The 16,534-nt window shown below is 35.1% G+C and overlaps 1 protein-coding gene across 4 annotated transcripts in view; it reads left to right on the forward strand.

Moving 5' to 3' along the window:
• The window catches only part of ZC3H13 (zinc finger CCCH-type containing 13), a 97,331-nt gene that overhangs the window by 40,836 nt on the left and 39,961 nt on the right, over window positions 1-16,534 (forward strand). For all 4 annotated transcript variants that reach the window (XM_047079893.1, XM_047079896.1, XM_047079900.1 and 1 more), the window contains one exon: window positions 789-986. In XM_047079893.1, coding sequence (XP_046935849.1) covers window positions 789-986 — 198 coding nt within the window. The remainder of the gene's footprint in view (window positions 1-788; window positions 987-16,534) is intronic.

Genomic DNA, 16,534 nt, shown 5'->3' on the forward strand with positions numbered 1-16,534 from the left:
ATTAAAGAGAATATTCTACACCCAAAAATCACTTTTAGGTAGATTAAGAGTAAAAGACAGAATTCCCAAAAATTAGAGGACTGTTTTTGTAACCTTAGAGTTGAGAAATATTTCTTAACTCAAAGATTTAAATGAATGTTTATTAACAATGTTTAGGATTTCATTTATAGATGATATAATTTTCTGTTCCTTATAATAAAACATGGAGGCCACCTGAAAACTTACCAATCTGAAACTGTTTAGTTATGGAGCATATCTATTTGATGAAATTCAATACAATTTATAAAAATTATTACATCTATTTTTTATTGTAGAAAGATCCCCATGCTGTGTTTAGTACAAAAAATTTTAGAAAACGTTGTAAAAAGATTGGGGGAGGGGGAAAGAGACATGGAAAAAGTGTGGGCATATATCCAAGTTGTTAACAAGGGTTATCCTTGGGTAGTGGAATTATACATGATTTTTATTTTCTTCATCTATCTTTCTATATAAGCTAAAAAAAAAAAAAAAGTAGTTCATGAAGTTGTCCTGTGTCATTTCTTTTGTTGGAAAGAATCTTCCTATTCCACCTGTTTCTCAGAAACCTACCCTTTAAAATTATATAAGTGGCAAGTAAATTATTCGCTCATTTCTGTGTGTTGCTTTTTTTCTGGATATTGATTACTGTTGTGTAAGATAGTAAAAGGCAAGGCATTGGAAGGAATGCTACCATTTTTTAAATGAAAAAATACCCATTTGACCTCCCAAAAGTAATTGGACCTCTAATGATAGCTTTGTGTCACCTTCAGGAATTCAAAAGGCAACCAGAGTAAAAAGAAAGGACCTCGAACGCCTAGTCCACCCCCTCCTTTACAGGAAGATATTGTTCTGGGGAAAAAATATAAAGAAAAGTATAAAGTAAAAGACAGGATAGAAGAAAAACCAAGAGACGGAAAGGACAGAGGTCGAGATTTTGAAAGACAAAGAGAAAAAAGAGACAAGCCAAGGTACGTAGGATTGTATGTTGTCGGCAATTTTTTGTAGAATCTAAAATCCTTTTCATAAGCTTTTTAGGCATTACTGTAATATATTTTTTTCTGTGTTTTAAAACTCTGTTTATGTGTACTTAATAATTCCCATATTGAGTTAGGGATAATTCAGTAAACGGTACCTTAAACATTTTTTTTGTGATCATGAAATAATAAAATTTTCAGTCTTAACCATTTTTAAGTATACAGTTTAGTAATGTTGAGTATATTCACATTGTTATGAAACACATCTCCAGAACGTTTCATCTTGTGCATCTGAAATTCATCTGAATACCCATTTAAATGACTCCTGTTTCCCTCTAACCCCCAGGTCCCCAGCCCCTAGTAACCACCATTCATTCTATTTTCTGTCTATGAATTTGACTGCTTTAGATACCTCATGTAAATGGACTCATTTTGGTTTTTTGTGACTAACTTATTTCACTTAGCATGATGTCTTTAAGCTTCATCCATGTTGTAGCATGTGCCGGGATTGCCTCGCCTTTTAAAGCTGAATATCCCATTGCCTGTATATCCAATTCTCTGTTGGACAGATGGGTAACTTCCACCTCTTGACTGTAAATATCTCTTCAAGACCCTTCTTTTGATTCTTTGGATATGTACTCCAAAGTTGAATTGCTAAATCATATGATAGTTCTGTTTTTAATTTTTTGAAGAAATTTCATACTGTTTTCCATACCCGTTGCCCCATTTTACAACCCCACCAACAGTGTACAAGCGTTTGAGTTTTTCCACATCCTCACCAACATTTATTATTTTTTGTTTTTTGGACAGTAGCCATCCTAATAGATGTGAGGTGATACCTCATTGTGGTTTTGATTTGACATTTCACTGATGATTAGTGATGTTGAGCATCTTTTCACATATTTGTTGACCATTAGTATATCATCTTTGAAATAATGTCTATTTAATTCTCTACCCAATTTTTAATTGAGTTATTGATTTTTGTTCTTAAGTTTTAGGAATCTATTATCTATTCTGGATATTAACCTCTTACCAGATATATGATTTATGAGTATTTTCTCCTGTTTATAGGTTGCATTTTCACTCTTTTGATAACGTCTTTTGATGCACCAAAAGTTTTATGCTTGTTGTGGTCCCATTTGTCTCTTTTTGTTCTTGTTGCCTATACTTTTGGTGTCATTTCCAAGACGTTATTGCCATATCTAATGTTATAAAGATTTTCTGTTATGCTTTTGTGTTGGAGCTTTATAGTTTTACATCTTACACTTAGGTTTTTAATCCCTTTGGAGTTAATTTTTGTACATAGCGTAAGGTAAGGGTCCAGCTTTGGGGCGCTTGGGTGGCTCAGTCGGTTAAGCATCTGACTTCAGCTCAGGTCATGATCTCACAGTCTGTGAGTTCGAGCCCTGTGTCGGGTTCTGTGCTGACAGCTCAGAGCCTGGAGCCTGCTTCATATTTTGTGTCTCCCTCTCTCTCTGCCCCTCCCCTGCTCATGCTGTGTCTCTCTCTGTCTCAAAAATAAATAAAAACATTAAAAAAAAAAAAAGATAAGGGTCTAGCTTCATTTTTTTTTTTTTTTTTTTTTGCATGTAGATAGCCAATTTTCCCAGCACTGTTTTTTGAAAAGACTGTCTTTTCCCCATTGAGTGGTCTTGGCCCCCTTGTTAGAGATCATTTGATCATATATGCAAGGATTTATTTCTGGGCCCTCTGTAGTATTTCACTAGTCTGTCTTTATGCCAGTACCACACTGTTTTGATGGCTTAGCTTTCGAATACATTTTAAAATTAGGAAATATGAGTCCTCTCACTTTGTTCTTCTATTTGAAAATTATTTTGACTTATTTACATGTCCCTTGGAATTCTATATCAATTTTGGGATGAATTTTTATATTTCTATGAAGAATGCCATTGGGATTTTGATTGCGATTGTGTCAAATCTGTAGGATGCTTTGGAGAGTAAGGACATCTTAACAGTTTTAAGCCTTTCAGTCTGTGAGCGTCTTTCCACTTACTTGTATTTTCTTGAATTTATTTCAACGATGTTTTGTAGTTTTCAGTGTACAAGGTTTTCAACTGCTTGGTTAGGTTTATTCCTAAAGTGTTATATTCTTTTTTTATGCTACTGTAAATGGAATTGTTTTCATAATTTCTTTTTCAGATTGTTCATTGTTAGTGTATAGAAACAACTGGTTTTTGTGTGTTGATTTTGTGTCCTGCGATTTGACTGAATTTATTAGTTCTAACAGTGCGTGTGAGTGCATGCACACATGCACATAACCCGTAGGCATTTCTACGTATAAGATCCTGCCATCTTAGAGTGGAGACAATTTTACCTCTTCCTTTGTAGTTTGGTTGCCTTTCATTTCTTTTTCTTGCCTATTTGCTCTGGCTAGACCTTCTAATACCATGTTGAAAAGAAATGAGAGTGGGCATCCTTGTTCCCAATCTTAGAAGAAAAGTTTTCAGTCTTTCACCATTGAGTATGATGTTTGCTCTGGACTTTTCATAAATTGCTTTGTTAAGTTGAGATTGTGTTTTTCTGTTCTTAGTTTGTTAAATGTTTTTACCATGAAGAAGTGTTGAATTTTGTCAAATCTTTTTTCTATACTTATTGAGACAATCATGTGATTCCTTAATTCTGTTACGTGGTACATAGTATATTGATTGATTGCTCTATGTTGAACCATTCTTGCATTTGGTACATAGTATATTGATTGATTGCTCTATGTTGAACCATTCTTGCATTCCAGGAACTAATCCCCCTTGGTCATGGTGTGTAATCCTTTTAATGTGTTATTCAATTCTATTTGCTAGTACTTTGATGAAGAGTTTTACATCATTATTCATCAGAAATAATGGTCTGTAGTTTTCTTGTAGGGTTTTTATCTGGCTTTGCTATCAGGGCCTCATAGAATAAGCTTGGAAGTATTCCCTCCTCTTTAGTATTTTTGGAAGAATTCCAGAGGACTAGTGTTACTCCTTTAAATGTTGATAGAATTCTTCAGTGAAGCCATGTGGTCAGGGTTTATCTGTGGGGGGAAGTTTTATATTACTGATTTAATCTCCTTACTCATTATTGGTTTGTTCAGATTTACCGTTTATTAAATGAGTCAGTCTAGGTAGGTTGTGTGTCTAGGAATTTATCTATTATTTCTAGGTTATTGGAATTTGTGGATGTACAGTTTTTCATAGTATTGTCTTATTATCTTTTTTTATTTCTGTGGCATCAGTTGTATTGACCCCACTTTCCTGATTTTAGTTATTTGAGTCTTCTTTTTTTTCTTGATCTAGCTAAGGATTTATCAAATCTTTTAAAAAATCCAGCTTAGTTTTGTTGATTATTTCTATTGTTTTTCTGTTCTCTATTTTGATCTTTGCTCTAATCTTCATTATTTTCTTCCTTCTGCCAGCTTTGGATTTAGTTTATTCTTTTTGTAGTTTTTTGAGGTGTCAAATTAGGTTGTTAATTTGAGATCTTTCTTATTTTTAATGTATACATTTATCTATGAAATTCTTTTTAGCTCTGCTTTAGCTGCATCTTGTAAGTTTGGGTATGTTGTGTTTTCATTTTCATTTCTTCCAGGGTGTTTTCTAATTTCATTTGTGACATCTTTGACTCATTGATTAAGAGTCTGTTGTGTAATTTCCTTATATTTGAGGATTAAATAACATAACTCTTAAAACATAAGCAAAGTACTCAATAAATATACTCTTTATTTTCCTACTTTAATAATAAATTGCAGTATGATAATATATTAAAATGCCTTTCTATTTTCAGGTTTTCACTTTGTAAAACTTGAGTTCTATTTTTCTCCCTTGTGATCAGAAGAAATACTTTGTATGATTTCAGTCTTGAATTTGTTAAGACTTGTTTCATGGCCTGAAACATGGTTTGTCCTGGAGAATGTTCCATGTACACTTGAGAGGAATGCATATTCTACTGCAGTTGGGTGCAGGGTTCATATGTCTGTGAGGTCCAGTTGATCTACATAGTGTTGTTCAAACGCTCTGTTTCCTTATTGTTCCTCTGTCACTTAATCAACATTAACTTTTGGTGTAAATGGAATTACATAAAAGAGCCAGCCAGTGAAAGAGCTGAGACCCTTCTGAAAATCTGTGCATTTTAAACTTAATAACTGTGTCAGAATTTAGTTAAGTCACTGCATTAGTTAATTTAGATTGTATGTTTTTTAATAAATTCTTTCTCATCAGTTTTCCCTCTAATGATGGTACTTCTTAAAGATCTGTTTACAAAACTGAAAAATAAGGAATGCTTGATTTTTAAAATTCATTTATTTAATGTTACTTGGGAGCAAATTTTTTTTTTGTAAAAATTGAAGGTAATATTTTTGTGGCTCATAAAAATGCTTACAGATTTAATTGGGATGCTTTCCCCCTATTCATTTTTTAAATTAGTTTTCAAATTTGTCCTTTCATGAAATTAATATTTCCTCAAGAAAAAAAATGTAACTCTTTAGAGGGCTCTCAGTCTCTTTTCTTCTTGAGTTACAGCATGTTGGAGAATCCACCAGCCTTGAAATTACACAAATAGGAACTTGTATCTTGGCTCTGCCAGTTACATGATGTGAGACCCTGAATAAGTTGTTTTCTCTGAGCCTCTCTTTCTTCAACTGTTAAACATGCCTGATATAGCCTCATAGGGTTGAGGTGAGGATGAAATGAGATAATGCTTTAAAAAATAAGCAAGGTTCTTAATAAATACACTGTGTCTTCCTACTTTAATGGTAAATTACAATGTAGTGATATTTAAAAATACCTTTCCATTTGCAGGTTTTCACTTAAAAATGTAGCCATAAAGATATCCTTTTTTTTTTTCCCCTGATGCTTATGCACTATCCTATTTAGAATCAGCTGTTAGTAATAAGGGCTTAATATGGGGGCAGGGGACTTAAGTACATAAAGCAATAGTGTCCGAACTTGAAGTCTATCGAGAAGTATTACTACCTGATTTCAATCCCCAGATTTTCCTATCTAATTAGTATGGGGAGCTGCCTTGATGTCTAGATTTTTAAAAGCTCATTGGGTGATTGTAATGTTCATCAAAGTTTGGGAACATTAACTACATACATTGGAATTTATTTTCTCATTTAAAGAAATTCAGAGGAAGGCAGTCCAAGACCGATAACACTGCTCGTTCCACCAAGTCATTGGGGATCCAGGTAGTAGCTGTCTTCCTTTTGCATGCTTCCTTTTTCAGGGTTATCCCATGATCTAATGTGACTGCTGATGACTTAGGCTTTCCATCCATATTCCAGGCAGGAGAAAAAATGAAGGGAAAAAAGCCTTAATTTTCCTGGAAGTCCCACACACTATTTCCTGTTACATCTTAATTGGCCAGAATTTAGTTTCATGGCTACATCTAGAGAGGAGGGTGTCTTAGAAATGTAATCCTTTAAACAAAAAAAAAAAGAGAGAAAGAAAGAAATGTAATCCTTTAGCTGAGCATATGGCTGACCCAAATAAAATTGGGTTTACTAAAGAGCAAGGAGAGAATGGATTGGGATAGCTGGTTGCATTCTCTGCTACATTCATGCGATGCCATTTCTGTTCATTGTTTTTAAGTACCATTCTTCTTAATTAAATAGCAAGATTATTAGAGTTTTAAAAGCAGCATTACCTGACACTTTATCTGGGGTGCTCTGTGAACTGATATTTGTAATATTATTCGGGATAAATTATCTACCTAGCAAGCAGTTAACTTAGCCTTATAAGTTCAACAAAACCCAGTCTTTTCCCAAAAAATAGATTTTGGTGATAAGCTTAGTCCTTTCCTTGTCTTGATAAGAGATCATCTTGTCGTACTTAGATGAGTCGATTTTTTTCTCTCCCATTATGGTGACTTGACTTAGAAGAACCAGAATGACCCTGTGAACTGTTGCTAGGACCTAATATCGTGTTAAATATTTATATTTAATATCGTGTTAAATAACACGACCGAATATCGTGTTAAATATTCTTGCTCATTTACATTTTAAGAAGTCTTTTGGGGCATCTGGGTGGCTCAGTCGGTTAAGCGTCCGACTCTTGACTTCGGCTCAGGTCATGATCTCAAAGTTCGGGAGTTCAGGCCCCACCTTAGGCTCTGTGCTGACAGAGCTCTCTCTCAAAATAAATAAGAATAAACTAAAATTAAAAAAAAAAAAGTCCCAAATAACCTTGAAAAAAGAAGTCTTTATTCTTTAATGGTTCTTGGTATTCTAATTTTGTTATTTTGACCCAGAAATCTCTGAGACATGATTTTTAATGTATGTCCCTGGTACTTCACCATTGAAATGGTAACATATTTTGTATTATGAGAAACTGTGTACTACACAGGTTGATTTTTCATTTTCCAGTGTTTCTGGTGGCTGTCTCCACCAGGAGCAACAAGGTATACGTAGGACTTACCTGTTACTTAGTATATAGAAAAATCTTAACTTGGTTTATTTTGTTTATCTAAACAAACAAGGCAGCAGAGTGGGTACTGCTTTAGTGGGTACCTGAATTGCGTTGGAGTTCTGAAGCCATATATTGCAAAGTTGAGAAGGGCCATTTTGATTTAGGAGGAGTTTGTTTAATTTACAGGGGTCTTTTTTGAGGTGGATCTATTATTTTAATATATCTCCATTACTGTGAAGAGAGAACTTATTCTCAAATGAAATATTGTATTAAGAATCTTTGTCATGCTTTCAGATTAGTGGGGTATGTAATTAAAGGTTAGCGTCTAAATTCCTTTTGGAGAAAATTGCCCTTTAAAATTAATGTAGATGGGGGCGCCTGGGTGGCTCAGTCAGTTGGGGATCTGATTTTTGCACAGGTCGTGATCTCACATTCCGTGAGTTCAAGCCCCACATCTGGCTCTGCACTGACAGCTCTGAGCCTGGAGCCTGCTTCAGATTCTGTCTCTCTCCCTGTCTGCCCCTCCCCCACTCGCACTCTGTCTCTCTCTCTCTCTCTCAAAAGTAAAATAAAAACATAAAAAACATTGTTTTGAATTAACTTAGATCTTGTAATGAGCTTATTCGGAATATTCTGGTTATCAGGATGTGTTGTGCTTAAGTGAAAGTATGCTAATTTATTTATTCAGTTATTGGGTGTAGGGGTAGGCATTGTTCTAAAAGTTGGTGATGCAGCAGTGAACAAAAATGTTCTCAGAAGTTTTGTTTCTACAGGTGGAAGTAATATAGTAATCACGTGTATAGAAAATAACATTTCTCTGAATATGGACATTTTTTATTTTTCCAGGTAGAACTTGGAAGGCCTACTGGGTGTAGGGGATTGCTTACATTTCTTAAGGATGGTTCCCTATTTAGTTACTAGAAGAGTATGCGTATGTGTGGGACAGGTGGTGCAACAAGACCATATGGTCCTATGACTTAAGTCCTTCTCCCTGTCTTCCGGGTCTCGTCTGAAGTCCACAACCTTCTACGTCAAGGGCTCCTAACCTGAGATCCATTGGTAGATTTTAGGGAATCTGCACATTTCTTGATTTGTGGGTATAATTTTACTGGTGTGTGTTTTGGCGAGAGGGAAAGTACCTATTCCTCCCTGAAAAATTCATGATTTTCCCCCTCTCTTTGCCACTCATCTGGCACTTGAGGATTTGAGTATCTTCCCCCCGCACCTTCATTAGCCACGTCAACTGTGTTAAGAATATACTCCATTCCCAGAATATTTGTTAATTTGAATAGCACTATATTCTGTCATGTTTTGAAGAGAATAGTTTGGAGGCCATGGTTTTAGAAGAATGTTTCTAATCAGTGTCTTCCCATTTGACAGGTAGACTTTACTCAACTATGATTTATTTATGCAACATGGACCAAAACCTGAATACCACTTGTTTATCCAAAAAAAAAAAAAAAAAAAAAGCCTTACAGGTTTTATTACTCTACTTTTAGAAAAATGTAGCAATTTCCCATTACATTTTTGTAAAATAAACTTTCCGTGACCTGCTCTGTACAGAAGATGGTAACATCTTGATTACCTGGAATTCAACTAAATCATTTTTATTCTGTAATTTGTTTTAGAAGAGGTGTAGTACACAGAAAAATTACGTTCAAGTTACATATTTAGTCAGAAAATCACTTGTGAAGGGAATATTTTGTGAGTATGAATATTCCTAACCTGTAACATCTAGATAATCCTAAAGTGGATATTTACAATGATGTTTCACTGGGCTTGTAATACTTTTCATCAGTGAAAATCCATATTCTATATACATTGCTGAATAAGGAGAGTGAACCAAATTATTAGTGTACTTTAAGAACAAAGGCTTAAACAAGGACAAACTTTTTGGATTAGTAGTTAACCAGAGGACTTAGCTAGCAATTGTATATAGCCCGTTCTACTGGACATTTGGTTAAATATGGTTTTATTGATGGATAGTAATATGTCTTAATCAAGTTGTAGGATGCAGAATTTTGTGTTAAATGAGAAGAATGTAGCTAATCACTTAAAAAAAAACAACACTTCATTATAATTACCTGAATATAGAAGTGTACTTCTTGATAGTACAAATGCTTGCATGATGAGTCTTCCCCAGATTTCAAAGACAGATCTCATCATTCAAAACTTGTTGGCTTTGACTTCAATTTAGTAGAATAAGCAAATTATCATCAAATTGACAATCTTATTTCTCCTTTCAGTGATTGCACACATTTATCAAAATAATTAAATCAAAATGTTTCAGACCTTTGACAAAGAATGTTATTTATTGGATTTATTCAGTATTTACTATTCATGTATAGATACCATGGTCTGGACTGGCACATCTCATCCCGTGGCCATGAGCTATAGGATAGGGAATAGTCCATTTGTTCACTGAGCATGTTCTATAGACTGAAGTATAGTTGTTGTTTTTTTTTTTTAATTTTAATGTTTATTTTTGAGAGAGAGAGAGTACAAGAGGGGGAGGGGCAGAGAGAGGGAGACAGAATCTGAAGTAGACTCCAGGCTCTGAGGTGTCAACACAGAGCCTGACACGGGGCTCGAACTCACAGATCACAAGATTACAACCTGAGACAAAACTGGACACTTAACCAACTGAGCCACCCAGATGCCTCTGAATTATAGTTTCTTGAGTAAATGTGCACTAATGTTGCTTGGCTATATATAGAGGATGGAAAAATACTACACTAACGTTACTGTACTAACTGTGCTGTACTAACGTTACATTTCACACAGAAAAACATAGAATCATATAATGATCCCTTCATGTCCATCTTGTTTCATCTATACCCCTGTATACCTCCTCCTCCATCCAATATTATTTTGAAACAAATCCTAAACATCTTACTACTTCATCTGTCTATATTGTAGAGTATATCTCCAAAAGATCAGTACACTTAAAAATATATAATCAGTACACCAGTATCACACCTAAAAGAAAAAAAGGAGAATAGTATAACTTTAAAATATAAAACTTAGAAGTATTGATGATTTAAATATCTTTTATAACATTTTCCCAATTAAGGGATATTACCAAAGGGAATCATGAAGGATATAAACACTTTTTAATATTAAAATGGAACCTTTGTAGTCAGGTTAGGAATTGTTTATTTGAGGCATTTTTTTTTTCTGCATTTGATTGAACCCTGTGTATAGACCTAAAAAGTGGCTTCATATGAATGTGATTTAGGCTAGAGATACAAAATTAAGGCACTTAAAGAAATATGTAATATAGCTGAATATAATTCTATAATGCACTAAATTTATGGTAGACTTGTGTTAAAAATGAGTTTTATTTATTTATTTATTTTAAGTAAGCTCTGTGCCCAGCTGGGGGCTTGAACTCTCACCATCCTGATATCAAGAGTCGCATGCTCTACTGACTGAGCTAGCCAGTTGCCCCCAAAATGAAAGGGTTTTATAAATATCAAAATAACGCAGTCACATTGGGGGGAAAATAGCAATTTCACAATTTTTGGTCCAATTGATCCAGTTTGGGGCTTTCATAGATGGGATATTGGGAAAATTTGTTGAGCTCATTAGAGAGTTACGAAATCTAGAATGGTGTTTATGTCCATACAAATTGTACTTCTGTCTTTTGTCCAACATACTTGGTGAAATTAGAGACTTGAGAGGGAAGTTGTTCTCAAGCAGTTTCAGAGAGGTTTTCAGGAACAGGAGGTAGTTGGGAAAGTTCCAATAATTGGTCCAGTCAGAAGTGTATACCATGGTAAATGGAGGCCAGATATTCAATCGAGTAAAAATGTGGGGCTGCATAGTGGGGTTAATGAAAGGCACCCAGCTGCACCAGCAAAATCTATCCCAGTCTGGCTGTGGTTTGGTGGCATCTGGTGGTAGTTTTTTTCACTGACAGTGAAATGACCTGTGACTGGATAGGACTTTCAGGACAGTGGCAAGGATTTCAAGAATCTCCCTTACTTGGTTACCCATTTTGCTGGCCTGAGCTTAGATGTTATGTCTGAGAAATGAGTCCAGAGTCTTGAGGACTTTTCTTTACCTTCCTCCTTCCCAAGACTGCATTGCTTGCTGTTTCTTGCTGTAGTCTGATTTTCTCCGTCATCACCCCATCCCATCCCATCCCATCCCAGGAGAAAGTGATAACTTTAACTTGCTCCAGCAGGCAGAGGATAGGAGCCAGTTGCCTTCATTCAAATGTCTCCATTTGAATGAAGGCAACTGGCTCCTATCCTCTACCTGGCGTGTGTTGTTTCTGGATTTTATTTTATTCGGAATACTCACTCTCTTACTCCTAAAGCTTAAAAACAATCTTCTCATGTGTGCCAGGGATACCAAGTACTTGTCTCTTGTGACTTTCTATCACAATGGCGGGTACAGTTTTTAGTTCAGTAAGTCATGTGATTGAGCAAATCTGTGTCAGGCTCTTGAACAAGATTCTGAAAAATTCTATTATCGACTCTTGATTACAGCTCAGGTCATGATCTCATGGTTCATAGTTCAAGCCCTGAGTCAGACTCAGCGCTGATGTTGTAGAACCTGCTTGGGATTCTCTGTCTCCTTCTCTCTCTGCCCCTCCCCTGCTCACTCTTCAATCTCTCTCAAAATAAGCATTTAAAAAAAATTCTTAAGCGATTTAAATGATAAATCTAGGTTTTAATAACATTGAAGGATGTGTTGATTTAAGGATTATCTTAACAGTCTTTATTCTTAAGTTGAGGCTTCTGAAATTTCTTCATCGCAAAATGCAAAGTTGAAATTGACCCAGAATTATGAGTACTCAGATTAGGGTTACTTGTTTTATGTAGAATTGGTTAGTTTGCTTGAATCAAATCTGTTTTACAAGTACATTATATATTTATGAGAAGATCTCTTTCAAAAGCTTCCCACAGACAAAAGTATTCTCCTCTTTTTGTAGATTGTTGACTTAAAAACGTTTCCCCTTGCAGGGAGTATTTATCACCTGCTGCAAAGGGACAGCAAACTCTAGGTTTAAAACAAGTCCTTACACAGAAGCATTTTCTCTCTCCATCTGATGTAATTATTTAGACAGGTAAAATCTTGCTAGATTTTTTTTTTTTTGAAGGATACTTGACACATAATGTTAATTTAGCTTCGTGTGTACAGCACAGTGATTCATCTGCTCTGTACAGTATGCTGGGCTCATAAGCGTAGCTACCATCTGTCACCATACAGAGCTATTTCAATACCATTGACTGTGGCCCTTATGTTGTACCTTTTATCCTTGTGACTTATTTATTCCATAACTGGAAGCCTGTATCTCCCACTCCCTTTCACCCAGTTTGTCCATCTCCTCACTCCTCTTCCCTCTGACACCATCGGTTTGTCCTCTTGAATTTACAGGTCTGTTTCTACTTTTTGTTTCTTTATTCATTTGTTTTCTTTTTAGGTTCCACACGTAAGTGAAATTAGGTGGTATTCATCTTTTTCGGTCTGACGTGTTGTGTAGCATAATACCTTTCAGGTCCATCCATGTTGTTGCCAATGGCAAGATCTCATTCTTTTTTATGGCTGAGTCCTATTCCATTGCACATATATACCACATCTTCTTTATCTGTTTATCTATTGATGAACAGTTAGGCTGCTTCCATATCTTGGCTATTGTAACTAATGCTCTAGTTAACATAGGGGTGCATATAACTTTTTCAAATTCGTGGTTTTGTTTTCTTTAGGTAAATACCCAGTAATGAAATTACTGCATCATTTGGTTTTTCTGGTTTTAATTTGGGGTACGGGGGGGGGACCTCCATAGTGCTTTTCCGAGTGACTCCACCAGTTTACATTTCCTATCAGCAGTGCACGAGTGTTCCTTTTTGTCCACATCCTCGCTAACACTTGTTATTTCTTGTGTTTTTGATTTCTAGCCATTCTGACAGTTGTAAGGTCATTGTCTCATTGTGGTTTTGATTTGCATTTCTCTGATGATTAGTAATGTTGAGCATCTTTTCATGTGTCTGTTGGCCAGCTGTATGCCTTCTTTGGAAAAATGTCTCTTCAAGTCCTCTTCCCGTTTTTAATTGCAATTACTTGGTGTTTTTTTGGTGTTGAGTTATATACACTCTTTATACATTTTGGGTAATAACCCCTTACAGGATATATCATTTGCTACAAGTATTTTCTCCCATTCAGTAAGTTGCCTTTTTGTGTTGATGGTTCCTTAGCTATACAAAAGCTTTTTATTTTGGTATAGTCCCAGTAGTTTATCTTTGCTATTGTTTCCCTTCCCTGAGGAGACATATCTAGGAAAATGTTAAGGCAGATGTCAAAAAATGACTGCCTATGTTTTTTTCTAGAGGTTTTATGGTTTCAGGTCTTTAATCCGTTTTGAGTGTATTTTCATGTATGGTGGAAGAAAGGATCCAGTTTCATTCTTTTGCATGTAGCTGTTCAGTTTTCCAGCACCATTTACTCCATTTCCCCATTTAATCTTTCCTCTTTTGTCATAAATTAATTGACCACGTAAACATGGGCTTCTTTCTGGGCTCTCTGTCCTGTTCCATTGAACTATGTGTCTGTTTTTGTGCCAGTACCAATACTGTTTTGATCACTATAGTTTTTTAGTATATCTTGAAATCTGGAATTGTGATACCTCCAGCTTTGTTTTTTTTTTTTTTTTCCTCAAGATTGCTTTGGCTATTCAGGGTCTTTTTGGTTCCATACAAATTTTAGGATTATGTGTTCTAGTTCAGTGAAAAATGCTGTTGGTATTTTGATAGGAATTACATGGAATCTGTAGATTGCCTTTTGAACAATATTAATTCTTCCACTCAATGAGCATAGTAGGTCTTTCCATTTGTTATTTTCAATTTCTTTCATCAGTGTTTTATAGTTTTCAGAGTACAGGTCTTTCACCTCCTTGTTTAAGTTTATTCCTAAGTATTTGATTGTTTTTTGGTGCAATTGTAAATGGAATGGTTTTCTTAATACCACTTTGCTACTTTGTCATTATTGTATAGAAATGCAATCAATTTCTATGTAGTTTTTCACCCTGCAACTTTACTGAATTCATGTATTCTGATAGTGTTTTGGTGGAGACTTCAGGGTTTTCTCCTTATAGTATCATGTCATCTGCAAATAGTGACAGTTTAATTTCTTCCTTACCAATTTGGATGTCTTTTATTTCTTTTTCTTCTCTGATTGGTGTGGCTAGGACTTCCAGTGCCATGTTGAATAATAGCACTGAGAGTGGACATCCTTGTCTTGTTCCTGATCTTAGGGGAAAAGCTCTGTTTTTCACCATTGGATATGATGTTAATTGTGGGTTTGTCCTAGATGGCTTTTGTTATGTTGAGGTATGTTCCTTCAAAAGCCACTTTGTTGAGAATTTTTATCATAAATGGATGTTGGATTTTGTCAGTGCCTTTTCTGCATCTGTTGAGATGTTCATAATGATTTTTATCCTTTGAGATCTTGCTAGATTTTGAATGACACTTCCCTGCCTAAATCTCTTCAGGGATTTTCTTCATGCTGAGAATAAAATCCAGACTTTTACCATGACCTGGATGACTTCACATCATCTGACCTTCTCTCATGTAACTCTTCACTCATAAGTTGAAGTTACCCTTGTCTGTCTGTTTTTCTCATGTCTGGTGATATCTCTCGCCTGCCTTCTTTGTTGTTGCTGAACCCTATGCAAGGCAAGTTCTGTCCCCAGATTTTCAGCTCTTGGTTCAGATTTCACCTTCTCAGTCAAGGCCCTTTCCTTCCAAGCAACCTAAAGTTGCCTGCCTCACATTTATTTTATTTTTTGGACCTAACAGTTTCTGTTTCATTACCCTGTTTTACAAACTTTGTTGCATTAACGAGCTGAAATTGCTTTGCTTTCTTGGTGGTGGTCTACTTCTAGACCATATAGTTAGGACAGACTGGTTTTCAGTCCACTGGCTCTCTTATTTTAGGGGTGTTGTCATAAACAGGAAATGAGTTATTATATGGAGAGTACTTAAAACGGTGTCATGTACACAGCAATATATGTGTTACCTGCTGTTATTATTGGTATTATTATTATTGCTATTATTATTATTACTATTATTATTATTATTATTATTATTATGTGAGTGGTTTTGTCTGCCTTCTTTGCCTCTGCATTCTTAGTGCCAAAAATAATGCTTGGAGCATAGAAGGTGCTCACTTAATATTTGCTCAGTGAATTAAAATGACTATTTTATATAAGGATATGTTTCTTATGTAAAATAAAACAGCTTAAATATTTCTATGTGTGAAATCTGTATCGTGTTATATTGTATTTTACCACAGGAAGCAGATTTTGGTAGTGTTCATAGTCCATTTGTGGGGTTTTTTTAAGTATACTTTTTGCATGATGATTTTAAAGGGTGAGTTATAACTGTTACATTATGAAAGCATATTTTCATATTGGAGGAATAGAAACCATCATTGTAAGAAAAAGTGGTATTAGTAATTTTAAGAAAGTGCAGGGTAAACATATTGGTTTGTAGGTAAAATATAGTATCTTGAATGAGAGACATTTTTTTTAACTTCATAATCTTTCACATTTTTCCCCAAGTGAAATATACCCTAAATATTCTCATCTCATATTGTGTCTTAATTATATCAGCATTAAAAACTTTTTTTATTAGAATTAAGTCAGACTAAAGATTGGCTTTCTCTGTGTGCTATAAATCACAGTACTTTTGCTAACAGTGTGCAGTTTTCTGTTTTAAGGTATATACCTTCTCTTCATGCAATAAACTCTTCTTTTTTCTTTATTTGAGCTTCAAATATCCCCTCCTTTTTCTCCCTCGGGTGAGAAACAATCCAGTTCCAGAGCCTAAGACTAGTTAATCTAAAATTACTGCTCTTCTAAGTAGAAATGTATTTTAATATATCTCTGCAGTAGTTTAAAAGCCAAAGTACTAATAATTTTCACCAGGTTTCAAAGACAGTTTTATTTCTTAGACTCACACATTTTCTATATGCAGAATGAACATAGGCCCAGGTCCAGTTAGGCTGGCATCCATAATTTGACCCATATTGTTTTGGTAACAGATCCTCTCTTTTCACTATTCTTTAGTTATCAGACTTTTAAAAGAATAATAACAGGAAGATATAACGATGCTGTCTTAGCCAACTTGGGCT

Source organism: Lynx rufus, unplaced genomic scaffold (genome assembly GCF_022079265.1).
Source record: "Lynx rufus isolate CCGP_SWC_20201006 ecotype Redwood Valley unplaced genomic scaffold, mLynRuf1.p SCAF_1, whole genome shotgun sequence".
NCBI classification, from domain to species: domain Eukaryota; kingdom Metazoa; phylum Chordata; class Mammalia; order Carnivora; family Felidae; genus Lynx; species Lynx rufus.